This window comes from Tyto alba, unplaced genomic scaffold, assembly GCF_018691265.1.
Source record: "Tyto alba isolate M040663 unplaced genomic scaffold, T.alba_DEE_v4.0 Super-Scaffold_10, whole genome shotgun sequence".
Classification (NCBI taxonomy): domain Eukaryota; kingdom Metazoa; phylum Chordata; class Aves; order Strigiformes; family Tytonidae; genus Tyto; species Tyto alba.
The window spans coordinates 17,864,379-17,890,917 of NW_024881262.1; the positions used below are offsets into that span (position 1 = coordinate 17,864,379).

At 36.3% G+C, this 26,539-nt stretch overlaps 2 protein-coding genes across 9 annotated transcripts in view; both read left to right on the top strand.

The window, feature by feature from the left end:
* XRN1 (5'-3' exoribonuclease 1) overlaps positions 1–25,331 on the top strand; it is a 41,407-nt gene extending 16,076 nt beyond the window's left edge. Inside the window, exons 19-45 of one of the 8 annotated variants that reach the window (XR_004408937.2) lie at positions 935–1,038; positions 1,549–1,680; positions 2,413–2,575; positions 3,039–3,152; positions 3,619–3,717; positions 3,881–3,996; positions 4,856–5,002; positions 5,375–5,464; positions 5,804–5,939; positions 6,680–6,736; positions 7,418–7,550; positions 8,705–8,774; positions 9,930–10,155; positions 10,821–10,922; positions 11,609–11,704; positions 11,939–12,053; positions 12,564–12,628; positions 13,027–13,137; positions 13,504–13,629; positions 13,948–14,104; positions 14,412–14,590; positions 14,801–14,914; positions 14,996–15,119; positions 16,106–16,257; positions 20,975–21,142; positions 22,053–22,126; positions 22,706–25,331. Coding sequence is in view for 4 of the 8 variants with exons in the window: in XM_033005358.2 (XP_032861249.2) it covers positions 935–1,038; positions 1,549–1,680; positions 2,413–2,575; positions 3,039–3,152; positions 3,619–3,717; positions 3,881–3,996; positions 4,856–5,002; positions 5,375–5,464; positions 5,804–5,939; positions 6,680–6,736; positions 7,418–7,550; positions 8,705–8,774; positions 9,930–10,155; positions 10,821–10,922; positions 11,609–11,704; positions 11,939–12,053; positions 12,564–12,628; positions 13,027–13,137; positions 13,504–13,629; positions 13,948–14,104; positions 14,412–14,590; positions 14,801–14,914; positions 14,996–15,119; positions 16,106–16,257; positions 16,455–16,745 (3,219 nt within the window). In the remaining 4 variants the exon portion in view is untranslated. Of the gene's footprint in view, positions 1–934; positions 1,039–1,548; positions 1,681–2,412; positions 2,576–3,038; positions 3,153–3,618; positions 3,718–3,880; positions 3,997–4,855; positions 5,003–5,374; positions 5,465–5,803; positions 5,940–6,679; positions 6,737–7,417; positions 7,551–8,704; positions 8,775–9,929; positions 10,156–10,820; positions 10,923–11,608; positions 11,705–11,938; positions 12,054–12,563; positions 12,629–13,026; positions 13,138–13,503; positions 13,630–13,947; positions 14,105–14,411; positions 14,591–14,800; positions 14,915–14,995; positions 15,120–16,105; positions 16,258–16,454; positions 19,518–20,974; positions 21,143–22,052 lie in introns of those variants that run through there. The other 7 variants (XR_004408935.2, XR_004408936.2, XR_004408938.2 and 4 more) reach the window with 7 other exon arrangements.
* Positions 25,332–26,102: 771 nt separating this feature from the next.
* The window catches only part of GK5 (glycerol kinase 5), a 29,625-nt gene continuing 29,188 nt past the window's right edge, over positions 26,103–26,539 (top strand). Inside the window, exon 1 of the mRNA XM_033005362.2 lies at positions 26,103–26,331. Within this exon, the coding sequence (XP_032861253.1) occupies positions 26,191–26,331 (141 nt within the window). The 5' untranslated portion in view covers positions 26,103–26,190. The remainder of the gene's footprint in view (positions 26,332–26,539) is intronic.

Here is a 26,539-nt window from a genome sequence, read left to right on the forward strand (position 1 = left end):
TTGGTGAGACTCACTCCTGACTAATTAATAGCTGGAAATGGCATAAATGCAAGGAAGCAGAGTCTTCAGACCAGTGCTTCTTGTCTTTTGTGTAGCTGAGTATATAGACGTTTTTTCTTTTTTGATCAGTCCCCTTTCATCAACAAATCAGAGTTACACCTTTCACTTAAATGACACTGTTTGATAGAGGAAATAGAGGAAGGAGCAAAATATTTTTTCTAAATAGTTTAAAAGCCAACTCTGTTTTGTAATCAAAAATATTAGGTAGCATAAGACAAATGCAGGGAAGAAAAAAGTTTCAGAGTTAAATAAATAAATAAAACCAGGAAAGGAGGGATGAGGAAAACAAGATAGGATTTTGTATTAGAGATAGGCAGAGTGAATATCCAAGATGTGTGGCAAAGAGAATTAAATAAGCCAAAACAATACTTTAGCTAAATAGCAGAAACTCATTGGAAAAAGAGAACATAATGTGAGACTAAAATTACAGATGTTACCTAAGTCCTGGACATAAGTGCTGTTTATTTCCGTGAGATATAAAAATAAAATCCATGGTACAAAATATTTCACTAATCTCAAAATGTCCGTCTGATTATTGTGTCCCAGAGACAAATAGTTCTAAGTGATTTAACAAAAAAATATATAGCCTATACCAGCAATGTAAATCAACTCAGGTCTTACAGCTAACATATGCTACATTTAATGAGCTGCACTTGAAATATGATACTTCGTCCTAAAAAATGAAATATGATTCTCTATTTCTAATCAGAGATTAGCTAATATGTATCAAAATTTAATTTAATACGCTAAAATGAGCTGTTAATTCTGCAAGAAAACCTGTTCTTTAACTAGAGTTATAGAAAACAATTGAAAACATTTCAACAAAAATCTTTTAATACCTTAAACCGTTAGTAACGTCTGTGTTTTTTTTCAGATAGTAGAAAATGTTGCCAGTTTGGTACTTGGAAAGCGTGTTTTTGTTAACTGGCCACACCTTGAAGAAGCCAGAGTTGTTGCTGTGTCAGATGGAGAAACTAAGTAAGAGGCATTTCATATGCAGTTGTTTGTCATCTTTATTGTTTTGTTCAAAATCAGTTCCTTAAGCTGTACAAAAGTTTTGTTTTTATTGTAATACTTTCTAACAGCAAATTAGTCCAGATTTATCAAAGGCTGCTTGGTGGAAGAACCTTTGTTTCACATTGTTGTGAGGTTTGATTAGCTCTGTAGAAGTCTAGTCCTTCAGTATTTTGCTGTAGGTGTAGAAGTTTGGGAGAGCTCATTCTTAACTTTGAGGGAAAAACATGTGCACAGAAATCCACACAGAATAATGTAAAAGAGAACATTTCTGTACAATCTTATTTTAAGCACATATACTGGTATTTTTTATAAAAAATATGCTGTATGGCCTGTTGTGTAAGGAGTAGAGAAAAAGATACTGCAAGTTTTCCATGTCCTTAACAAGCAATTTCTAACTACTTCAAGTTTTGCTCACAATTGGTTATGTCTAGATTAATCGGTTAAATTTGTACCTGTTATGGTATTCTCAAGGTTTTATTTGGAAGAACCACATGGCACACAGAAGCTTTACATGGGAAATGCAGTGCCCCCAACTAAAGTGGCGTACGTTGGAGATAAGGAGCAAACCATATGGTTAAAAGAAGTTCAAGGCATTTCAGAACAGTAAGTAACTTTGAAAATTAAAGTGTATCAGCATTTTATAGCTTAGCTATGTTTTGATGCTGTGATACAGACTTGGTTAGCAGAGAAGAGCTGCTGCATACTTAATAAAAGTTAATGAGTCTGATGGAATTAAAAAAAACAACGTAAAAAAGCTTATGGTGAAATTTCAGAGGATAAGGAGTTAATCCCTAGGTATTTAAAGTTAGATGCTGTTACAAAAGAATTTTCAAATGAGTGAGTTTCGGTATTTGCTCTCCTACTCAATTTTCTGTTCTGGTTTTAGTAATCCTCATTTGTAGGAAATATACAGAATAGTCATACAGTATCAAGTTACAACGTCAGTAGTTTAGCATTAGTAAATTTGAATACAGCTCATGTTCTTCTAGATTACAGGTGCCCAGTGGAACACAACTGAGTTACAGTAGCTTGCCATTTTATTACCTGTCATTTAAGTTAACTGACTTAATTACTCCTAACCCTTCACACCGTAAAGGTAAAATGTGTTTGGACTGACACACTTAGCTACGTAGTGATGTCTGTGCAACAATGGGTAAGCATTTCATTAAGCTGTTTATTCTGGGTATTTTTTATAAGACAGGAAGCAGACCATTAGAATCCTTTTGTTAAGAACTTTTTGTTATTTTGTTTTGGTTTTTTTCAATAAATTAATTCCACTCTCTTGGTTCAGTTCTGTTTATTGTAATCAAACTAAATGTTCTGCTTTGATTTCAGCTACCAGAGAAGAAAAGGAATAATTATCCATGACACATTAATAGTTGTATATGCTCAGTTACTCACTGGTAATAGATATCAACTAAACCAAAATGGGGAAGTTTATTTGGAGAAGCAGTGGTCAAAACAAGTTCTTCCTTTCGTTTACCAAACTGTTGTCAAGGTAAATATACAAGTTTAGTATCTTCTTGCACATAGTTTCTTACTCCGTTGGGGTGGGGGTGCATGCAAAGGAGTGTGTGCTCCTTTAAAGCAAAAGAATTAATAAAAATAAGCATCATAAATTAATGTAATTTACCGCACAAATAAATATAATGTGCTTAGGCAAGTATTTTGTCCCAAAATTTGGGACCCTCTTGCACAGTTAAGAGATCTTACTGGAAAAATGTGCTTTTGTCATCTTTTTACTGATGATATTTTGAATGAGGTACAGTAGTGGTGCTCTATGAGGTAGCATAGTTGCTTGTGTAACAGCATTTATAACATAGCATTAATGTCTTTGTTTTTGATTAATTATTTCAGACTGAGATAGTTTTTTAGAATAAATATCTATTTATATGAACTTTTAAATTATTCTACCGGAACTGAATGATATTTAATATTATCAATTTTGTCTTTTCATGTAGGATATCAAAGCCTTTGACTCTCGTTTTTCAAACATCAAGACATTGGATGACTTGTTTCCTCCTGGAAGTACAGCCTTTATGCTGGGATCTCCTTACTATGGCTGCATGGGAGAAGTTAGTTCCAATAGTTTAATATTTTTTTCTCCTAGATTTCTTTATTTGCAAGCCTAAAATAATCTAAGATGTTGTGTGGCAGTAGTGGTCATCTGCTAGCTAAAATTTTAAATCAAAGATTCCCCGATTGTTTTGTCAGAGGAGGGAGGTGGTTCTGCTTTCCCTATCACTGTTGCTGGCTTAGCTGGAAAAAGGTAGCACACCTTGAATGCATGATTATTTTTATTAATTATTGGGGGTAATTTGCAATACATGGAGTTACAATTTTGGACCGTTTTTAGTCATGGATTCCTTTGATTTAATGCTGTTTGCCTCTATGAGGAAGCAGTGTACGGATCAAGGCAAGATGATGAATCCTAAAACATCTCTGGCTACTGCAGCACAATTGTTGGTAGACTATGAGATCTAGTATCCAAAGACTGCTGGTTTTTAATAACATTTTTAATATGCTGTGTTTTTTTCCAAGGTTCAAGATTCACGTGATGTGATCACAGAAGGTAGAATTCGTGTAGTTTTCAATATTCCATGTGAACCCCAGCTTGATCCTTTAATACAGAACCAGCATGTAAGTGCTTCTGGTTTTCTAGTAAAAGCTTAAACAATGTGTCAGATGTATTTTGCAATGTTAAATGTCTTTAAGGGATTTTTCCATATTATCCATTTGCCCTTTATATAAAAATCCTTATAATTTGGGAATTGCCAATATTTTTTGTTTGTTTGTTTTAAAGAAATATTCTGTGAAATACAATCCTGCATATATTTTGGCCAGCCGTCTTGGAGTAAGTGGATATCTTGTCTCCAGATTTACAGGGAGTATCTTTATTGGAAGAGGATCAAAGAAAAAGTAAGTTCTCTCTGTGAATTCTGACTGTAGTGAAGCTTCCAGATTCTAATAGAACTCTACAGAAATTCTGCTATGTTTAAGTGCTGTTCTTATAACTGTTTTGTGACTTGAAGCTTTTTTGAAAGGATATTTGCTGTAAACTAAATTCAAATACAGTGTTTTTCTCTCCATGAAACAGAAATTAAAAAGTTTGTGGTAGTAGAATTGTTCTGTTGGTTTTACTGTTGTAGAAATACATAAATTGACTTTCCTGGTTAGCTATTTGCACAACTGAAGCAGGAGTTCGAACTGGTTTTGCCACACTGAGAATAACAAGTGAATTGTGATCTAATCTCGCTGTTTTTATCATTACTGCTAGTATAAAGGGATAATAATTGTACCTATAATTTTTTTTTGAGAACTAGTTAAGACTAAAACTGCTTAAAATATGTAAGGGAGATAATCCCTATAGTTCTCTAAATGTCAGAATTGTGATTTCTTAGGACGGTTCACTAAAGTGGTTGATGCACGAGCATCTTCTTGTGATTTAACATGTACATTTGTTCACAAATGATTGTTCATGGACATCCTGCTACATCTTGCTAAATGCCAGGTGTATTGTGGTTGATTAGATCTCAATTAAGGAAGAAGGGTCAAATATTCCTTACACTCCTTTGCAGTAAGGTGTGGACATGCATGTGGACAGCTACTGTAGCGCAACTTATGTCCTGTAACATTTACATGTGTCATGATGCTAACAGGTAAACGGTGCAATTAATTTAATTTTTCTGTGATTTACGGCTGGGGGTGTATGTTTATGTGGGTTTTAATGTATGTACACACATACATTATTGCAAGTTAAACTGTTTTTCATTTCCAGTCCTCATGGAGATCACAAAGCAAACGTGGGGCTAAACCTGAAGTTCAATAAGAAAAATGAAGAAGTTCCTGGCTACACTAAGAAGGTTGGAAATGAATGGATGTATTCTTCTGCAGTAGAACAACTACTGGCTGAGTATTTAGAAAGGTAAATATATTGGCTACAAATTTCATCCAAATTATCAGCCTTCATATCAGTCTTTGGATTTTGTCATCTGAACACAGATCTTGTAAGAACTGAAGAGTTTACTTTTGGGGTTTACTTGATGGAATTTCTTTTATTCTAATATTCTCTTCTTCCAACTATCTCTCCTTCCAAGGAGAAGCGTGTTTTGGGATAGAGTAGTTTTATCAGCATCTTACCCTTGACAAATTAACAATATGACACTAAATTAAGTGAAAAATAATCTCTCTGGGCTCCAGAAATCTTGAAGCCTGTAAAAGCTTGTTTTGATGAGGCTATTTCTGTAGTTTGTGCTGATGTGGATCTAAGTTTGTCTTCCATTTATTTATTTTGTAGGGTCCCTGAACTATTTAATTATATAGCCAAGAACAGCCAGGAAGATATCTTCTATGAAGATGACATTTGGCCTGGAGAGGATGAGAATGGGTAAGCCATCTTTTTCCTTTTTTTTTTCTACCCTGTCACAGTTGGACATGGTTGGTCGGATGCAAGCATAATTTACTGAATACATTTACATAATTCCTTTTTTTTTTTTTTTTTTGAGACAAAACCTCAGGTTGTAGTTTTGAAACAGTATGGCATGATTAAGTTAGATTTTTTTAACCCCTATTGTAAACTCATACAGAACACTTCAATTCTGTTACTTTGTTAATGTATACAAGCATTGTACCTATATTATAATACTTGACTGATTAAATCAGCAGACGTGGTGAAATGCTTAGTTTATGTAGTTAAAAGTTTTAATTCATGTTGGTTTTTATTTAGTGCTGAGAAAGTTCAAGAAATTGTTGTCTGGTTAAAGGCACATCCGGTGTCTGCTTTGTCTCGCTCATCTTGTGACTTGCAAATTCTGGATGCAGCCATTGTTGAGAAAATTGAAGAAGAAATAGAGAAATGCAAGGTATGCAGCTTGGTATCATTGTGAGCAGGGGTGACCCAAAAAGCAGCTGCTCATTATTGTCCAAGTTCTTTAATTAGAATAAGATGATTGAAAATTACTTGTCATTCCAAAGAAAAATAATACAGAATGTAATTTAAGATCTGAATTTGTAATGTGAATTGTCCCAGAAATTCAGAAGAGCTCATTATTTATCTTTTTAATTGACTCACTCTTTTTGAAGCAGTACAGCAGCATTAGGCCATACTCTGAAGTCTGCCTTTTGGTGAGTTTATAAAGGAGCAAGTGTTGTCACTATGTATTCTGAACTACTGAAATGCTGTTTCTAAGTGCACTCACAGCTGTTCTTCCCTTGCAGTTTCTCTTTGGTCTGAGGAAAACTAGAAAGTTGCTTTCTGAAGGCCACAGATTAAAAAAGGGGCCAAGGAAATTACTAAAGCAAAAGCTAAAGTCAAAGCCACATGAAATAATGGGTTGATTTCTTTGAAATTACTTGCAAGGACATGTTAATAAAATTGATGTGGATTCTCGAATTAGTCAAACAATGCAAAAGCTTTGGTAAGGAATCAGCCATGTTTTAAAAATTGGACTTAATCATCCTGAAGACTCCATGAAAGCTGTAAACCTTTATCTAAAAGAAACAAAACAATCCTACGTTGTCTTTTAAATTGTTTTGTTGTACATGAAATCCAGTGTTGGCATCCTACACTAGTTTGTAGTAACTTTCTGTTCCTTTCCTTTAGCAGAGAAAGAGCAACAAGAAGGTGCGAGTAACTGTGAAACCCCATTTGCTGTACAGAGTAAGTGATGTGGAAAGGTTTTTTTGAAGTTAGGTTCTTGAGATAATATTTATTTAACCTAAGCTCACCAATTTTCAGAATGGAATTTTATGACTGTATTGATGGAAGAAAAAGTTTTATGATGCCTTCTAGAAAATCAATTTGAGAACAGTAGTCTGTCTCTAAAAGGAGAAAATTTCTACTAACTACAAAGTCCATCATGTGTTATACTGACTTTCAGTTCTTTTCTACCTTTTGTCCTTCATGCTCCTACAGTTCTTATTGGCCGTATAATTAAGGAAAAATAAAATCTACTTCCCATTTGTCTCTTCTTACCAGTCTTGCTTTTTGTTCAGTTCTTGAAATAGGGCCAGCTGCTCATCTTGCCTGATATTTCACAGATACCCATGATACTGACAGTCAGGTTACACTCGATGGTTTTATTTTGTCTAAACTGATCCCCTTGATCTGCCTTGGATCATGTACAACAGGGCTGTTTCTCAGGCAGAAGCAGTGAGAGATTTTCAAGAAAAAAGATCAAAGTTTGCGTTGTGTCTGCGGAAGGAAGATTCTGTGTTCTAAAACAATTATTTTTTTCAAAAAGTTTGCTTTATAGTATGTTTTAGATACTATCATAAATGCATTTTGATTGTAATCCCTATTTTTTTACAAACATTAACACAGTCTTTTGGTTGTTCTCAGCCATTAGAACAACAGAATGGGGTCGTTCCAGATCGAGATGCAGAGTACAGGCTGTTTGACCGTGTTGTCAATGTGAGAGAGAACTTTTCTGTTCCAGTTGGTCTCCGAGGTACCATTATAGGAATTAAAGGAGGTAATATTTTCTTCATAATTGTAGCATTATAGCTATATCACAGCTCAGCTAGTGATACGAAAGCAGGCTTCTGAAAAGTGTTTTGTTGTATAATGATGATTGTTAATGCACAGAAATTTCTCACCTGTGAAGCATATGCAACTTGAAGCCACTAATAACATAGTTACTGTTTTGAATTAAACCTACAGGTATTCTATTTTAATTTCATGTGTTATGCAGCTGTACTTTGAGTAAGAATTTACTTACCTTTTGTTCGTTCCTAATATGAAGAAGGCAGAGAGATTAAAGAGAGAGAATACCAGCTGCAAAAAAGGAACAAAATGAAGTTACGGGAAGATATGGGCAAAGTTAAGAGAAGCAGAGATAAAAACAAGCCTTAATACTTACATTGAACATAAAATTTTACCAGATATGGTTTGTTTTAAACTGTTGTATTTGGAATTTGGTTTGTACTCTGTGATACTCGATTTCTGTTAAATGGTATGTGATACTCGATTTCTGTTAAATGGTATGGATTTGCACCTTCTTTGAGAAGATTATCCATAAATCTGTTTCAGGTAAACAGAAGTTTACTGAATCCCATTGGGTGTAGCAGTTTGAGATCTAGTAATAGAGATTGTTTTCTTACCTGGCATTTAGGTAGTTGCTTTCTCATTCACTTTGCATCCAACAGATTCTTAAATAGACTAGACTTGAGTGCAGCTTTGCGAAAGAGGTATTCTTTTCTCCGTAATGATTATATACTCTTATAACTTTAAAGGAGTGTTAGTCTATCATTATGCAAGAAGGTAATGTTAAAGCTTGTGGTTTCTGACTGCCTGCATGGAAAGATGGCTTGCATCTCCTCTGGCAGTTTCTGACTTCTGTAACATACTGCTATAAATTGCAGTTCTATTAATATAGGTTGACAGGTTGTTACGTGTGGTACATTTATTTTGAAAGTATATCTAAAAGGGCAGACATATATGACTGAGAAGCATTTTTGAGTTGCTGTTAATGAAATTACTCATTTAAGGAATAAGCATTTTTTTGTTGCTGATTACTTCTTGGTCTTTTCATTATTTATTGCGTAACTAGTATAGATATTTACATAATTTAGATTAAAACAGCTACTATTACATATATAGGATGACATTTTACTTTATTTTCTATAGCCAGCAGAGAAACAGATGTGCTCTTCGAAGTTTTGTTTGATGAAGAATTCCTTGGAGGCCTAACTATAAGGTTTGTGCAGGGGCTTTCATAGTCATTTCATGCTGTTGGTACTGCTGTCATGGATTTGTTGCCTTTGGTTTGGTTGAGTATTTTTAATGCCTCTTTTTAAAACTTTGTTTCTCAACAGTGTTGGTTGTCTCTTATTATTTTTGTGTTTCTTCTTTCTCTTTGAGTAAGGATAATTTTTATGAAGCATATTATATTTTGGAAATGCTCTTTAGGCTTTTTTGCATATTTAGAAGCTTCTGATTTGTAGAAAGCAACTACAAACCAGAACATTAAAGTACTAGATCCAGTTGTCTATCTAAAACAAATACGTAGAATAACAGGTCACAGGTTACAGTATGTCTGTAACATATGGATTAAAAAATAGTCACTAATCATCTGTTCCTCTGGAGGAGGGACTCTGAACTATCAGCAACTGATACTTAGACAAGAAATTCTAACCACCATTAAAAACCTAAACTGGTTTTCAGGAGGTGGAGGCATGGTTAATGCTTTCGTTTTAAAAAGTACCGTAATTCTTCAGTATTTAAGTAAGCAGGTAAACCTCTAAGTGCACTAATTTGCCTAGCATCCTTAATTTTACTGTTTTTCGTAGATAAATTAAGTTTTTTATGAAAGAAATTAGAGGAGAATCTTACCTGTTCCCTGTGTGCAGCAAGCATAACACAATTCTCTCTCTTGCAAGAGCATGTCCTGTAAAACAGATAATCTTCAGTGTTCAGAATCATTAAAAAAAATATCAAACTGGCTAAATACTACTTCATTTTATAATTCTTCTACTGGCTTCAGTTTTCATCTTGGAAAAATAAAATATTGTTTCTGATCGATAATTTTTTACAGAAATATTTACTATAGAACTATGCTATAACAATTCACTCGTCTTTAAAATTTCTTTGAGCTCAGCACTGAAAGGTACAATATAAACTCAGAGTAGTAGTAATTACTGTTGTTTTATTGTTTTGATAGCTAGAGACTAAAGGGGAGCACAATGGGATTAACATAGTGTGTAATGGTTCTAGATTTCGGTGTTGGATACAGTTTTCAGCCTCTGCTGTTTAAACTTGAGTCATTATCTTTTGGCAAAGAGGCAACAGTGTTGTTAAATCAGATATATTGAAATGTCAACAACTAAACTACATGTAATTTGCATTTCTTAAGGTGCTCACCTGCCAGAGGTTATCGTCTGCCATCAAGTGCCTTAATTAACCTGTCTCATGGTAGTCGGTCAGAAATGGGAAATCAAAAACTGACAGCCATAGTTAAACCTCAGCCAGCTGTGAATCACTACAATTCATATACATGTGATCTGTCATCTGTATGCTCTCAAAAAGTTCACCTGGGAGGCCTCAACCATTCTCCTCGCTCCCTCTTTGTTCCTACTCAAGTAAGACTTCTCTTTCATTTGTACAAAAATATTTTTCCCTAGAAGCTGAATTATGACTATAGTTGATATCTTCATTGGTACAAACAAAATTTAATTTTTATGTCAGTACATTAGAAGTACGATATTATTTTTCTTGGAGAAATTAGTTAATCCAGTAATAAAAGGGACCAGAAGGTCCTTATTGACAGTTGTTTTGCTTTGAGTAGCTCCAGTTGTTTCCAGGAGACAGGTATTTAGTTCAGAGCAGTGACAGCACGTTTGGTGTCAATAAATAGTTTGTTGAGGCAGAGATGTAAATATTTCTTTAAAGCTCTGTTCCAAGTAATGCTTCCTGTAGGTCAAGTGTGTCCATGCTCAGAAACAGAAGACATGATTTCTTGTCAATTTTGCTTCTTGGCTCTGATTTACTTTGAAAATACAGTAACGGAGGAAAAATAACAAATGAATTGGGGTTCTCATTGGTTTAATTAAACTTTATTTTTTCAGTAAGTGACTTCTTTAAAGAAAATTATCTGAATGGGTACCTTCATATTGCTATGGGTGTGTTTCAGAAGAATTGTCTCATGTTTTCTAAGTCTATATGAGGAAAAACTACTTTCCAAAAGAAAATCGAAGGCAATGAAACACTTCTGATTTTTTTTCTTCTCCCCCCCTCAATGATTTAGCAACTGAATGGAAGACAGCATTACAATCTCAGGGCTGAAAATCAGGGCAACTCCAACTCACCCCAGAAAGGATCGTTTCTGAGTGGCAATCAGAAAAATAAAGTGAGTGTTCAGATTAATTTAGTATCAAACACAAAAGTCTCAGTATTTATTTTGGCCCCCTATTTAGAGTGGGTATTGTTTTCTGATTATTAACAGATAGCTTTCTTTTAGTACATCAGATGTTTTAGTCTGGATCTAGACTGGGGCTGAACTTGTCGCAGTTCTTAAATATCCTGTGTTATCCTTCTTTAGATTCTGGATTTTCAAAAGTGTTTTTTACATAGCTGGGCTTCAGGTCTGTGGTAACATACCTGTAATGTTATGAAACAATTGAGCCTGATTGATAAGGTCTTACAAAATAAAGCATTAATAATAAAATTTAAAAATACTACCACTATGAGAGCATGCTTTTGAAACCATTTTGAATTACTATCTGAGTTTAATTCTACTCGGTGATCTTTCCTATGTTCATAACTTCAGTTAATAACAAAACAAAAACAATCTCAAAACAAATTAAGATCATTTCAGTTTAACAGTGATTCTTAGGAAAAGTTGTTGTATAAATACAACTCACCACACTAAATACCTGCAAGTTTTTCTAGCGTCAATATGAAAGTTTCTGTTGTCTGACCACTGTTAAACTTGGACCTTGCAGTTTTCAGTATGTCTTGGTAGATGAATAGCTGTTCAGAAGTAGAGTTTATAGCTGCTGAGTTACTTGGGGGGGTTGCTTCTTATTTTGTCAGGCACAGAGTAAGCAAGATGATGAATTCTGCAGCATATGGCAATCATTGCAGAGTTCTGGGAAGTCTCACCACAATCAGCAAAACATGCCTGAGAAGGTTAGTATATAAACTTTAATCAGATCCCTGGGTTCAAAATATGAAGGTACTTAATTTTATATGTCAGTTCATTACATCTGAATACTTTCCAGTTAATGGTATAAATAAATCCTCTGGGTGAAAGTATTGTTACATAGGGTGTGCATGGCTGTGGAAAGAGGTAATCATACGGGACTGCTATGTAGATGATAGATACATGGTTTTCTGGTTAAGGTTTGGTGTTTGAAATCCTAGGGTGCAGTTCTACCTCAGGAGATCAAGCTGGCAACTGGTAATCAGTTCTATAAGCCAGGATTCAATGACAGCAGCTTTAAAGGTCAGCAAAGAAAACAGGACCCCTATAAAAAATGTAAGTACTACAATTACTTTGTTTAGGAAAACCACTTGCTTTATCTGATCTTCATTGAAATGCCTATTGAGTTTTTTGTAATCATCAATAGAAAATAGTTTATTATAGTTATATAAACACTGTGTTGCACTTCTTACTGTCAATTAGTGTCCCTGGTGTGCATATTATGTTATTCCACACTTAATCCTGAACCTTTTAATCACACTGTTCTGCATTATGTTGACTTTTCACCTGTCTGATATAAAGAGAAAAAAGCCCCACAACTTGTTTTTGAAACTTTGCTTGTGATCATATTTGTAGAATATAAAATTAGATATGTTATTGCATATACTTAATTTTATTCTACAAAAAAAGCATACAGCAAACAACCTATAAAGTATAAATTAAACATTTGATGCAACCATTCAAATTAATGCAACTATGTGTACTCATATGGAGTTACTATTTTTTTGAGTCTTGATTATTATTACAGTTTTTAAGAGCATTTCAAAAGAGTGCATTCTTTTGTAGTTAAAGAAGATTCCAAAGTTACAAGAGGTGAAAGTCAGCCACACAATAAAATATCAAACAAACAGGTAATTTCTTCTGTGCTGAGTAAAGGTATTGTTGTCTTTTTGTTTTACTCTCATCTGATTCATCATTTTACGTATTTCTTTTAACTGGCATCTTAGTAGATTCTTTTACAAGGTAAATTTTGTTTTGGGGATTTTGTTTTCCTCTAAAGACTTTATAGGCAGAAAATGAAAGAAAGTGTGCAAGATGTATAATGGCGATACCAAATGATTTTCCTATTCCACTCAGACTCTAAAAGCTATGCTGTAAGGGGAAAACAAATGCTAGGTTTTCAGTAAGATGAAATCCTCTAAGAGTATTAGCCTGTGCAAACTATTTGCAGATGCATTTCTAATATGATTGTGTTATAATGAGTAAGGGAGTATTAGTAGTCAATAATAAATGCTGCAGTTTATTTCAGAATTTTGCAGGTGTGAATAAGTACAATGTCAAACTTTTGAAGAGGAATGAAAGTCCCAACATGCCTGTAAATCAGAAGGCTGCAGTTGATGGTCCTTGTACAGGTGGAAAGGTAGGATCTAGATGATTGTCTTGTACTCTTTGAATAACTTCAGTTTCCAGTCCATTTTACTCCAATTATTCCCGGTCACTTGTGTGCGACATCATGTTTATAACAGATACAAGACAAACCTGTATAACTTCGATTGTTCCTTAAATCAAATCTCTGTGGGTGAATACTTTCATCTTTTTAGTATGCAAAACTTGACCTAGTCTCTGGATATCTGTTCATGATCTGAGCAGATATGACTGTCATCTGCCCAAGCTAAGAGAAAAAAATCCTGAATGAGCATAAAATTAATCTCAAACTAATACACCCTTCTTCTTGCATGTGCGTGTTATATACTAAGTTGATGTACCTTTTTTCTTTTGTTTTAAGAAGGACAATGAACTTGAAAGTCTCCTAGCTTCTTTGAAAATTCCCAAGGAAAATGAAGTACAGACTTATTCCAAGGAAGGAAGAGCTACGAATGAAGAACATCTGTCACCACAATCATTTGCTATGGTCTGTATACTGCAGGAATCATTACATTGCAATTTAGCGTCTGCTATCTTAGCATCAATGCTTCTATTTAAAGAAACTCCATGAAACCTCATACTGCCTTTTTAAACACATTGATGAGCTTTTAATTAGCTATTATCAAAGAAAATTAACAAACATATTTGTTCATGCTAAGGAGCTGTTATCTGTGCTTTGATAAAATATAACTGATAGGAAAACAAAAATTCAGATTTTGTTACCTGTTATGATATAGAGTTAAGTAAGAAGGTAGTGTTATCTGAATGCTATCATGTCCCTGAATGGTTTATTTTATTTTTAAAGAAAGGAACACAGATGCTCAAAGAGATTTTGAAGATAGATGGCTCTGACCTGGAAACAAGGAATGAAGTGAAATCCCAAGTTAATGACATTCCTGCTCCTGCTAGTAGACAAGATTGCCATGGACCTGCCTTGCAATATAGACAAACAAAAAAAATTGGTATGTTTAGACATCAGCTCATAGTTCAGAGCTTCACCTTGTAGTGACATTTTAGAACATAGCTAACAGTATAGTACTGATTTCAAAATACAGTAATAAAATGTCCATCTTTTTCAGTTCTACTTTATTATTCTGATCTAAAAATCTCTTTATATATAGCCACCCGTTTTTCGCTAATCAGATATGAAAATACCAGGAAAAAAAATGCTTTTTTTTTTCTGCTAATAATAAAGATGCTATCATTTCAGTGCATGAAGTGTTTGTGATAAAACTTTATCTTTTTTTTTTTTTTTTTTTCTTTTGTCAGCTGCTTATATGAACAAGCCTCATAGCACTGGAGGCCCTCAGAACACACCAGCACTGGAAACTGGAGGTCACCCTTTTGCTTGTCCACAGCCTTCACTGTCTACTGTTTCTGAACTTTCTCGTATTTGTTCACTTGTTGGAATGCCACAACCAGATTTCTCTTTCCTAAAAACACCACAGGTAAAAAGCTTTTTCTGCAAAAATTGATGTTCTCAACTTTGTTTCAACAGTCCTGTATTTTTAAACATTTGGACTGAGCTCTGAAATCCATCTAAAAATAGACTTTAGCTCTTTTTGTTGCCTTTTTTCAAATCAAACAAATCCTCTGTTTCTATCTCACATTTTATTAGCAATACAGATTTCCTCAAAAATCTTATCTTATTTTTCTAGACCATGACAGTTTGTCACATAAAATTATCAAATGGTTTGTTGGTTCATGGACCACAGTGTCATTCTGAAGCTGAAGCAAAGGAGAAAGCTGCACTTTTTGCTTTACAGCGTTTGGTGAGGATGCAAAGAATCTTTTAAAATCTTTGTCTCGATTGCATTGCATCTGTTTGTAATCCTCCATTTCCTTCTTCATAGAGTTCTATCGGAGTAAACTTCCCTTTGCCTCCACCTCCGCCTCCACCAGTGTTTCCAAATTATCAACCACTAGGAGTTCCTGTACCACATGGATCTATTTCTCCAGTATTTGCACAACCCCCTGGCAAGTATTTGACTAGTACACATTTCAAATATTGTCATGTTGTCCTGTAATTGTAACAGTTCTTTATATGAAAATGAATGTCTTCCAGAAAGCACCATTTTTGGTCTTTGTGTACATAGTTGTATGTCTGAACTGCTTTGACAACAGTTCATGAAACTCTTCTCATCAATTTGCAAATTAATTCAATACAAAGAATTGCATCTCTCCCAATTACTTCTTTTCCTCAAGGATGTATTTGTCCATTCAGTCCAACTTGTCGTTTTGTTTTGTTTTTTCCTTCATTGTAATAGTAATTAGTTTGAAGCTGATAGCCCCAGTTCAGAATTCATAAGAAATCTTTTCCTTGATTTTTCTACATGTTTTTTTTTTTACCCCCCAGAATTAGTGTTTTTATTTGTTTATAACCAACTTTCACTCAAGTGCTGCATTATAATTCTGTTGTACACTGCCGAACATTAGCATGGTAAGTAACCCCCAAAAAATTGCTAAAAATCCTGGTGCTGTTTCTGGGTCCCATCTATTTTGTATTCTACTAAAGCTCACATTCACAGCTCATAATAAGTCAGCACTATTGTAGCATCCTAGCAACCCATACAGCAGCTGCTACCTGTCTTTTTCTCCAGGGTTTCTAATTGTTGATTTGTTTCAAAAGGATGGCCTAAACTTGCAGCCTTCTACTAATACAGTTCACTCAGCTAAGGATGCAAAGATCCTAAGTTATGTGCACTCTGAATGGCAGATGCTGTGACTCAGTGCTCTTAACTGTGCTGTCATCCAGGTGTAGTTCTGTAAAAGCAGAACTGTTTGCTTGGGACTTTTTTGATAACAAATAAATACTTACCTATTTTCAAGTAAATACGAAGAATATGAGGCTTTATTGGAAGGAGAAATGACATGCAGAAAAATGCAGTTGGAGTACTTTTGGGGTCTTGGGGAGATAGTATCCTCTTTTTGATAAGAGTGCTAAAAGTTACTTATTTTCACAGCTAATATAATGCCTCCATCATCTCACATTTTTGGTCCAGTGCCCTGGGGAGCTCCAGTGCCTAAGCATTATTATCCTGGCTCCTATCCAGGAAATGTGTCTCTTGCAGGATCTATACCAGTTGGTTCTCACAACCAGTTTATACCTCTGCAGGTAAGATTGACAGGTTTGTCTTAATATTCTAGTTTTGTAAAAAAATGTGCCTACATGATGAATGCAACACCCCTACTGTGAAGCACTATTTAGTATTAGAAAATTATTGTAAAAATTATATGCATGTTTTCTGAAAGTGGAATATTTGCAGTTTTTTGAGAATGCATTCTTTTAAATAATATTTATTTAATTTAAAGGTAACTAAAAAAAGGGCTGCTAGCAAGAAAAACTTTGAGTTCAAGGAGTTTCAGAGTTCCCCTCAAGCTGCACCACTAAAGAATGAACAGCCAGTGTCTTCTGACCACATTCAGCAAGATAGTTCTTCAGCTCCTTTAAAATCTCCTCAAGCTGCTCAATCCACTGTTTCATTTCAAGACAATATGGCTACTCCAAGCGTTCCTCATAACAAATCAACGCCAAACACTTCCAGCAAGCGAAAGCCAAGAAAGCTGGCTGTCAATTTTGGCGCACCAAAATCTTCAGAATAAATATGGTAGCTAGGTGTATTTTACCTTTAACTCTTCCCCCACTGTTATGTTCTATCATTTAAAAAAATCAGAAAGCTCTATTAAAAAGACCAGCCACTTTAAGTATAATACAGAATGAATTACATTTTATCTGCTATGATTTTTCAGGTTGTTACAAAAACTATAAAAATTATGTTAAAACATAATTATTTTTACTTAAATTAGCAAAAGCCAGGAAATGCTGAGTTAAGGTTACCATGCCATCTATTGTGCCTATGTTTTTAAACAGTGGCTTACAGACTATATCGGGTAAGCAGCAATAACAGTGGCAACCTTAATTCAGAATTGCCATGCTTTTGGGAAGGGATATGGAGCGGTAATAAGTTGGGCATCTAACACTGCTTAGTATGACATTTTGTATTCTAGCTTATTTTTAAATAGTGTTATAAGACAGAAAGGAAAAATTATTTAAATGCAGCTTTTATATTGGCTCTCCAGGTCCTTCTGAGTTGAATCAGTGTGACTAAAATCTAACTCCAATGGAACTGCCAACTTTGCTTTAACTGTGAACTAGGTTTTATACCAGAGGGCAACAACTTTACAACTTTCAAAATGTAGGTATTATTGTATCTATAGTATTAGAGTGGCAGAAAGTGTTTGCTGATGCAGAATCTGTTGCAGGAGATTAATTTATAGAATGTATTGAATAAAAAAATTTGCTAAGTAGAGACCTCTTTGATAAAGTCCATTTATTTTTTTTTAAATCTAGCAGCATTATTAATTTTATTGTTCATGATAAAATAACATAGATAGCTACTTCGGATCTGCATAGCCTCCTAAAATGCTAGTGACAACCTGATTTTTTCTAAATTGTAAAAGTGGCCAGAGTTTAAAGATGTCCATTTGTGTAGTATGGCTGTCAAAGTTATGTTTATGTAGAGTCCATTTCTACTTCTAATAGTCTGTGCTCTGAAACCTCTATGTTAGGTTATTTTTTGTTGCTATTGACTTCTAATATTTATTTTTTAGTTTTGTGATAGAGGTTCTGTGTAGCAAAATTAAATTATCAGAAATGGTTACTGTTGGTTCCATAGGAATATTCACACAAGAAGCTGGCTTGTATTTTTGGAGTGAGCTATGTTGCAGAAGAAGTAACTCCATCATTCTGAGTTCATATAGGTAGTAACAAAGAAGGCTCAGAGGTCCCTGCGGGATTTTTAACCCACATGTATCATTCTTAGTGATAGTAATAAGAAATCTTCAGTCTGGGAGAAAGTTTGAAGCCTCAGCTGGTACTGTTTACTGATGTTGATTAATGTTCATTTTTCTTCTGTATTCTAATCTGTTCCAGAAAAAGATATTTTTCCTCTAAGGCCTGGAAAGCTTAGAAGTAAAACATGCTTTAGCAATTAATTTTGTTGCCTCTAGACAGGTTTTGTGTTGGATCTGCAAGTCTGTAGACTTTCTTTCAGTTCACCTACCTTGTTCTTTGCCTCCATTTGGTGGTGTAGTACCAAGTTTCACATTGCTCCTATGTTATAGGATTTTTTTATATTGATTTCTCCAAAACAGTTGTTGCCTCATCAGTATTTGTAGAATAGCAGCAAGCCCTATAAAAAAGGATCACAGAGGTACAAACAAGGTTAAGAAATTTATTACATCTTACTCAGTATCACAAAGCTTGTAGAATAGTCTGTATACAGTCTTAAAATACATCAGTTTTATTGTTCTCCTTATAGCCATCTAGTCTCGAGAGGGTTTGAAGTAATTCTGTGAAGGGAAAGTTGTATGTTTTGGTGATTTATTGTCATTAGCAACACAACACTGACACACCAATATTTTAGAAGTGTTACATGAAATTTAGTTATGAGACACAGATGTTAGTCCCCCGTATCCAATATGAATTATCTGATGATCAGAGAAAAGATCTGTGTAGAAATTCCTGTGATAAAGATGAGACTATGTTAGATTCTTGCATCACAGAGTTTTGATAGATCTGGATAGACAATTACACAGATTTTTTAGAAACAAAGTTATGAAGGACACTATGTTCTTAGCACCGGTAAACACAGCAATTTTTATTATTCATTAGTTCAGGCTAAGACCCTCTCCCTCTTCAAGTAGAATTGCTATATTTAGTATATATAGCTGGTTAAACACTTCATTCTGTAGCTGCTGCATATTGTATTAATCCCTGGTTTTTAGTTTATATATTCTATGATACTGACTGCCTGGTGCCCAGTTAATTACAGTTTTACATGTCCTAGTAGATGTGACATATGCATTGACCTATGCCATGTCCCCTATGATTTCAGTTTTATAATTTAACAAGGTGATTATGTTTCATTCATACAGATATAAATTTAAGCATTTGTTTTTCTCATAGATATAAAGTATTTTGTAAGCACTGGAGTTTTTCATTAGATCTTATACAGAGCAGTATTTTACTAAAAATCCAAAAGGGAAGACTTTTATGTGCGCATTTTTGTAGTTTCTGGTTTTTTTAAAATAACTTTTCATTGTTTACCTGCCAAGTGAAATGTTTTAAATTTGCATATGAATGGATACAGAATGTATTTTTTGTGCTGTTTAGTGTTAAGTGTGCATTTGCAGATTTTTAGCATGTATTTGCACAAAGGACTGTGCAAAGATATTTTAAAATATGAATATATGATACACTGAAAGAAAAACATTCATAAAAGTTAAATGCTATATAAAACTTTAATGCAATAGAATAATTTTATAAATTGTGTCTGTGTCTGCTTGGATTAAATATTGAAACAAGAAACTTTACTTATTTTCACTGTTTTATTTCCAAATACTATATGGGATCTTCTGTATGCTCCAAACCAAAATTTTAAGATATAAATTACATCTCATGAAGCCCAATTTCTGTGATTCTCAGAAGCAGCAACTGCCCACCTCTGAGTAGTTTTTGATGGCTTTCAACTACTACAGTTAAAGATACGAAGTTTTTTAAAAAGGCTCTTTGTCGCTTTGCAATTAAAAGCATTTAATTAGATACTGATCTTCCAAAAATTTTCTTTGGCCTCTGTCACACATTAGATTTACTTTAAAAATAAAAAAAGCTGCAGAAAAGGCAGTAAGATTAGTTTCCAGCAAGTTCTGTCCTAGTGGTTCTTAACAAGGTGCAAAATCAGCTGATGGCTGAAAAACAGGAGCCATGGGTACCTTGGACACCCTTTTTCTGTACCTGGAGCAAAACACTGTGCTGAGATTTTTGCTAGAGTAGAGTAAGAATAGTTACCTCATTTGTAAAAAGGCTTCTAAATGAAGCTACACTAAAACCAGTGTAATGTGTTTGAATTTCTTTAAGAAAAAAATGACCAGTTATATACTTAGATTTCCTCATCCTGAATAATAGCAGGTTTTTTTAAATTCAGAATTGCCAAAATAACATTACTAGATTTTACACTTACCACAGAGAGAGTAAATAAGCTTCCTCACCTTTGTATTGTGTATATATACCATGTGCTGAGTTTTGTTCTCTTTGACCAATTATCTCTATAATTATGTTCAAACTCTACTTGTTGTTCACTTTAAAAGCATAATGAACACTGTAGTCATGCCAGTTAATTCTTAGTATCTTTGGTTGTGAGTTACGAACTTTGTTGGGATCTGTCTTTTGCCAACTGCTGCACCGGCTTTTCATGGAGAGAGATGTTATTTTCCTTTTCATAGATTATTGTGTCAATTAGTTTGTTTAAAGAAACTAGCATAAAGAATTGAGTACACTCTTAACATGACCAGCTGCTGCAACTTTGTGTAACGATATTCTGTATAGAACAACAGTCTGGGTATATACATTCAGGTCATATTACTCAACATGAAGATACCAAGATACAATCTTGCATTTTTTTAAGCTGTCTTGAAATCATTAGTCTGTGGACTTTTAAGTACTGTAGTTATCCTGCATAGCAAGTTCTGCCTTGTTACTTTTCCCATGTCAATATATAGCACTAAAGGAAATTAAACCAAATTGATTAAAGGGATAACTTTAAAATATATCAGTTTGCACATAATAAATCTTGCATCGACACTCCCATTCAAAAAAATAAGTGACTTTTTTTCAATTTAGTTAATCTGAAATACTATATAGATAACCCCGGGCAGTGAGTAATCTCAAAGAAGGAATGGTTAATTAAAGTAGGGGTTTTCTGAATTCTTTTATTTGAGATGTGATCTCCGTATGTATTCCATAATCAGCCTTCCTTACTACTGAGAGACAGTTATGTTCTTCTCTTTCTGTCTCTGGAAAGGGGACACAGTGACACCAAGGGCATAAGGGCAGTCTGAATACACACTCTTGGCCAAAAGAACCCAAATTCAGGTGCGTGAGGACCCATGAATATTGAGACTGTAACTGATATATGTTTCGAAGAATCTGATACCATGAGGTAAGTAGCTGTTGTTTATTAACAAAAGAATCCACAGTTCCAACAACAGTTCCTTATTGCTGTCAATATTTGACAGGGCATTTATTCTTATTTTTCTGTAATTTACAAATTTCCCGTTTCGTTTCTGCTTTGAAAAACAATATGAATCAAAGAGAGCAGAAGGGGCTGCAGTGCCATCAAATGCAAACAGTAAACTTGATTCCTGTTATTTGAAAAAACAGAGAAAGCATTTTTCATTAAAACATATTATTTTTTTTTGGTAAAACTTGGTCAATAAGTGTTACTGCATCAGCATTGTTTTATGAAAGTTGATAATCACCCTTAGTCCCGCATTTTGTGTAATTGCAAGACAGACAAAGGCTGGCAATCAAAAGCCAAAATGTAATTTCTGCGCAAATAACAGTAGCAATAAAATTCTAAGTTGGCAACTTTTAGCATGTTGAGGGTATGAGGTGAACTGTGATTCTAGTGCAGTAAGTGATTTATTTTGGAGTAACCTATGCATGCTTTAGATTTAGCACTAATTTAGGATAGAATATGAAATTTACTATTAGCTCCTGATGTTTTTTCCAGTACATATTTATTTGAAACACATTAAATGCTTTGTCAGTCATTGAAACCTAACTCAGCAGGATAAATGGAAAGCAGTGTACACTGCTGGAACCTTTTGAGTTTACTGAGCCTGTATTGAAATGGTGTGTTCTAGATTTTTCTGTATTTATTTTTTTTTTCCTTTTCCTCCCCCTTGCTTTCTTTTTTAATTACTTTTTTTTTTTTAAGTGGCTACGTGTTATTGAAACAACAGTACTTCAGTGCTTTTTCATCCCTTTAGCGTCTAGTATAGTATATCCATTCTCTTGTTCTTCTACTTAAGCTTTGCTGATGGCCATTTTCCTCTCTCTATTTTTAGATTTTTTCCCTGTGAATTTCCAGACTTTGAAATCAATGTTCTTTTAAAGAGGTGTTCATCCCTGGATTCTGTAGGTACAAATGACCATTCATCAAATGCATATACACAGGCATATATATATATCTATATACACGCACACAGATATGGGACTCAATCTCTTATTTTATCAAAGCTGTTCCTAGTTCTATCATTTTTAGTCCACATCATAATTCCTTAAGAGACATCTAGAGGATGATGGACATATATATATACATTGCACATCTCCAAATGTAGATATTACTTAGGATGGGTTAAAAGCATGGGCAAATAATGAAATACTAACAGAATCAGTATACTAGTTTTCACTGCATTTGCTTTGGTACATAAATTCTTGGCTTAAAACTTGATTGTCCTAAAGTCCACCTTATTCTCTGTCAAAGATTACTTCTGTTGCAGAGCCGGCATACAGGAAGGACTGCTTGTGCCTCAGGCACAATGCAGAACCTCACGTGTATGGGCACAGTTTTGATGTGCAATTCTCCAGTGAAAATTCTGGTTTAACCAGTCTCTTACTTGTTCCCACTGGATTGTGCCAAACTGTTTGTATCACCACATTATGAACCATATCAAGGAATTAATCTGATTGAAACTCTTTCCCCCATGTTATTTTTCAGCCTGATAGTTCGCCGCGGAGCCCCAAGAACAGCTGTGTTGGTACAACAGTTCGCACTGTGAGGGCAGGATGATTTAGCAAGAGTGGAACTGCTTAAGAAACATCCCATCGCTGCCTAAAACTCACATCACCCATGAAGCTAACATGCTAGATTAACTGATGTCTTGTATGTGGTTCTGTCTCTTGACTTCAAGGAAAGTGGTAAATTCTGACAGGAGTATGGGAGGAACTGCTGAAAATGGTCATACGGTGAATTACTGCAGCAAAAGTTGCCAAAATGTCATCGCTTTCATTTTGGGCCTTCTGTTCCCAGGCAAGACTTAAGTGATGTGTGTGGGCTGCACCAACCAATGGAGCAGCAGGAATTAGTGGGCTCTTTCTTATTTAAAGGCAAACTGACTAAGGACTGTGATGTCAAAGCTTTCATAATGTTAAAACTTGTTAAAAGGGTAGAGCTAGAGAAGCGGGTAAAATGGTAAATAAGAGTTGGATGAGGCAGCAGAAAGGTAGATGTGTCTTGACAAAATACAGCTAAGGAAGGGAAGTTAAAAAAACATGCATTACAAGGTTTGGGTTTTGTTCACCTAGATTCTAGTAGCTGGAATTCTTTTAGCCCTGCCAGTGGCAAGTTTGATTCATACTAGAAACCTGGGATGAGCAGAGTCTCCTGTGCATTAGTCACACAACCGAAATGCACCTGAGAATACCTTTATTTACAAGAAAACATAAGTTCGCTATTCCAAATACAGTTTATTTAATAATTTGGAAATTTTAGTTAATAAACTGGTCCTAGAAAATGTCAATATCATGTTTTTTTTCTAGTAATTAGGTCTACTGGATCTGTAGCACTCCTATCTCTCAAGGCCTATTTTAACCTGGATAACCGGGGCAAACCCCTCTTGCTTGGCATCCTCTAAAGCATACCTGTTGCTGACTGAAACATGCTGAGCATATTGACAGTGATTACAAATGTTCAATATAAACTACTCATGGTGGGGGTTTTGCCATTGCTGCCAGCAATGGAGGATCTTCTTGTCCCTGATGTTCTGCCTTTTGGTTGGTTTCACTTAATAACTCTTTCCTTTGCTACAGCACTGGACAGTCCCTGGAGTGCTGCCACTCCTTCATTTGGTTTCATATTCCAGTAAAAGATAACACCAGTCACGCTTCCCAGAGACCAGAGAAGCTGAGGATTTCAGCTGAGAAGATGCAGATGTATGGGACACAGCTGCTGCGGTAATTGGTCTGTGACCCCAGGTGTGTGAATTCTCTGCTTTCTGAACAGGGCAAGTGGCACCTGCATGCTCTCGCTCGCCCAGGAAGACCAGGGTGGTAGTTGAAGTTATGCAGGCTTGTTTTCAGCGCTGCAGTGCAGTGTAAGAGGAAGGTGTCTGTACATCTTCACTTCAAATTGAATGCTAAGATGAACTTGGGGCTTATACCCCTGTTAGCAGTAAGATTTTTCTCCGAGGGCGACAGAGATTTTGGATAGACAAAGAGTGCCTGTGTGGGAGTTGTATTATTTGTGACAAAATAACGTAAGCTGATGCTGTATAAGTAATGTATGGACAAGCTATGCATGTCTGAAAATTCATTGCCTCCTTTATTGCATTGTTTTTATCACATTGCAAGCAGAACAGTAATACAAAATCTGTATTTCATAAGCCTTTCATAAATTGAGCAATTCTAATACATGCTACACAACTGAGATTATGTACAAACTGCAACTGTACAAGTTGGTTCATGTTATCTTTTTCCAGCATATATATGGTGTTTTTTTTCCAAGATACATCTAAATTCTTATTAACATACTAAACAGTTCAAGATTTGCATGAAGAAATAAGCTTATGGTCACTTCTATGCAATACAGTGCATCGCAGGGGGTATGTATTTGTTACATTAAGAGCTTGCAAAAGAAAAAAGTAACCTGCATCTTCATTTTCTTTTTGATGTTTTGTTTCATCTTGCAGTGAGGCAGGCCTCACTTGGTATTGTAAAAACATGAAGGATGCCTAAATGTTTTCTCCCAGTTTTTCTTAGTTTTTTGAATGTTTGGAGAGGATTTAACCTTTTATACCAGTGGCACATGTTGAATTTTATTTAGGGAGATTTCTTCAGGAGTTCTAAATATTTACCAAAACTAACAGAATAATTTAAATAGTTTGAAGAAAAAGTCTTGATCAGATGTGAAGTACTTTGATACCTTTTCTCTGACATACAGCTATGTATGTCAAGAGATTATAATTTGTCAAGGTATAGCCAAAGAGAATGTAAAAGCCAGAAATGACTTTTTAATGAGTCCTTCCTTAAGGAGGAGAGGTAAAGCAGCCATTTCTTAGCTTTCCCTTTCACATGCCCTCAGTTCCCCATGATCCAAACCTTCGTCCTGGTGACCCCTGTAGCTGCCCGGGTGAGGTGGAGTGCCACTTCCTGTGTGGCTTTCACTGTCCTTAGTATTCCTGCCCTAAAGATCTAATAACATCAGACTGTTATCCCACATAATATCCTTCTCTTGTTCATAGTGCTACTTTTTGTAAGAAGGGCCAAACCGAAGTGCAGGGGGAAAATGTTTTCTATGTGTTTCTTGCTTTTGATTGTCCTGCTCTAATTAAATGAGTTAAAACTGATTGACTAATTACTCTAAGCGAAATTGGAGTTAAAACTACATTCTTCTGACAGTATCTTGGGGTTGAGCAGCCCGAATTTGCATAACTATTTCTGGTTGCTGCTGTTTAAAAACCACCGCCCCATCTAAGGGCAGTACAGGAACCTGTCGCTCAGTTCCAACAGTAATTTTACACGTGGTTCCTTCTGCGAAGGGAAGTGATGGCACAAGAGAACTGGTGCAGGTGAAGACTTTGTATAATTGCATGTCCTTTGTCCACTGATGCTCACTACCTTCAGTGGCAAAGCCCCGGAGTGACTGTAACCGCGTTGTTTACCGAACCACTTGTGCTACGGCTGTGAGGGGGGCTCAGTCATTCTGTTCAGCATTAGCACCGGGAGGAAATATTCCCGGGGCGCTTGCTGAACTCTGTCCCTTAGAAACCCTTTATTATTTGGTGTTTAATTAAAAACCTTCTACGTGCGTTTGGTAAACTTGTAGAGAAGTGTGGGGTTGTTTCTGCGGGCGTGTGGGGTGCCGCTGCCGAGGGCTTGGCCACGCTGAGAAGGCGCCCTCGTTGACGTGAAACCAACCGTCCCGTCCCCCCTCCGCTCCGCCCCGTGAGGGAACGGGCGCGCAGGTGCCCTCGTTCCCCCCCGCCCCGGCAGCAGGGCCCTGCCTCCCCGCCGCCAGGGCCCAGCGCTGGTCTGTGCTCCGGGGCCGCGGCCTGCGCGGGCCGTGCTCGCACCGCCTCCCGCCGCGCTCCCCGCGCCCATAGGCCGGCCGGGTGTCCGCCCCGCCCCGCCCCGCGGTTTTCTGTCCGGCGGGCCGTCCGCCGCGCTCCCTGCGCGCCTTGCTCCGCGCTCTCTGCGCGCCGGGCCATGCTGTGCGGGCAGCAGGAGAGCGGCGGCGACGGCGCCGCCCCCGCGCGGTACGTGTTGGGGGTGGACGTGGGCAGCACGGTGGTGAAGTGCCACGTCTATGACCGGGCGGCCGCGGTCAGAGGCTCCAGCTGCAGGAAGGTGAATTCGGGGGTGGCGGGGCGGGGGGGAGCTGCGGGGCGGTGCCCTCACCTCACCACCGCGGCGAGAGCGGCCCGAGGCGGCGTTACCCTCAGCAGCTGCCGCCGGTGGTTTTGACCCGCGGGTCTCCGCCAGGTGCCGGGGCTCGCCCAGCTCGGTGCGCGGGCAGCCCCCGGGCCGCCGCGGGTGGGGACGGCTTCCCCAGGGC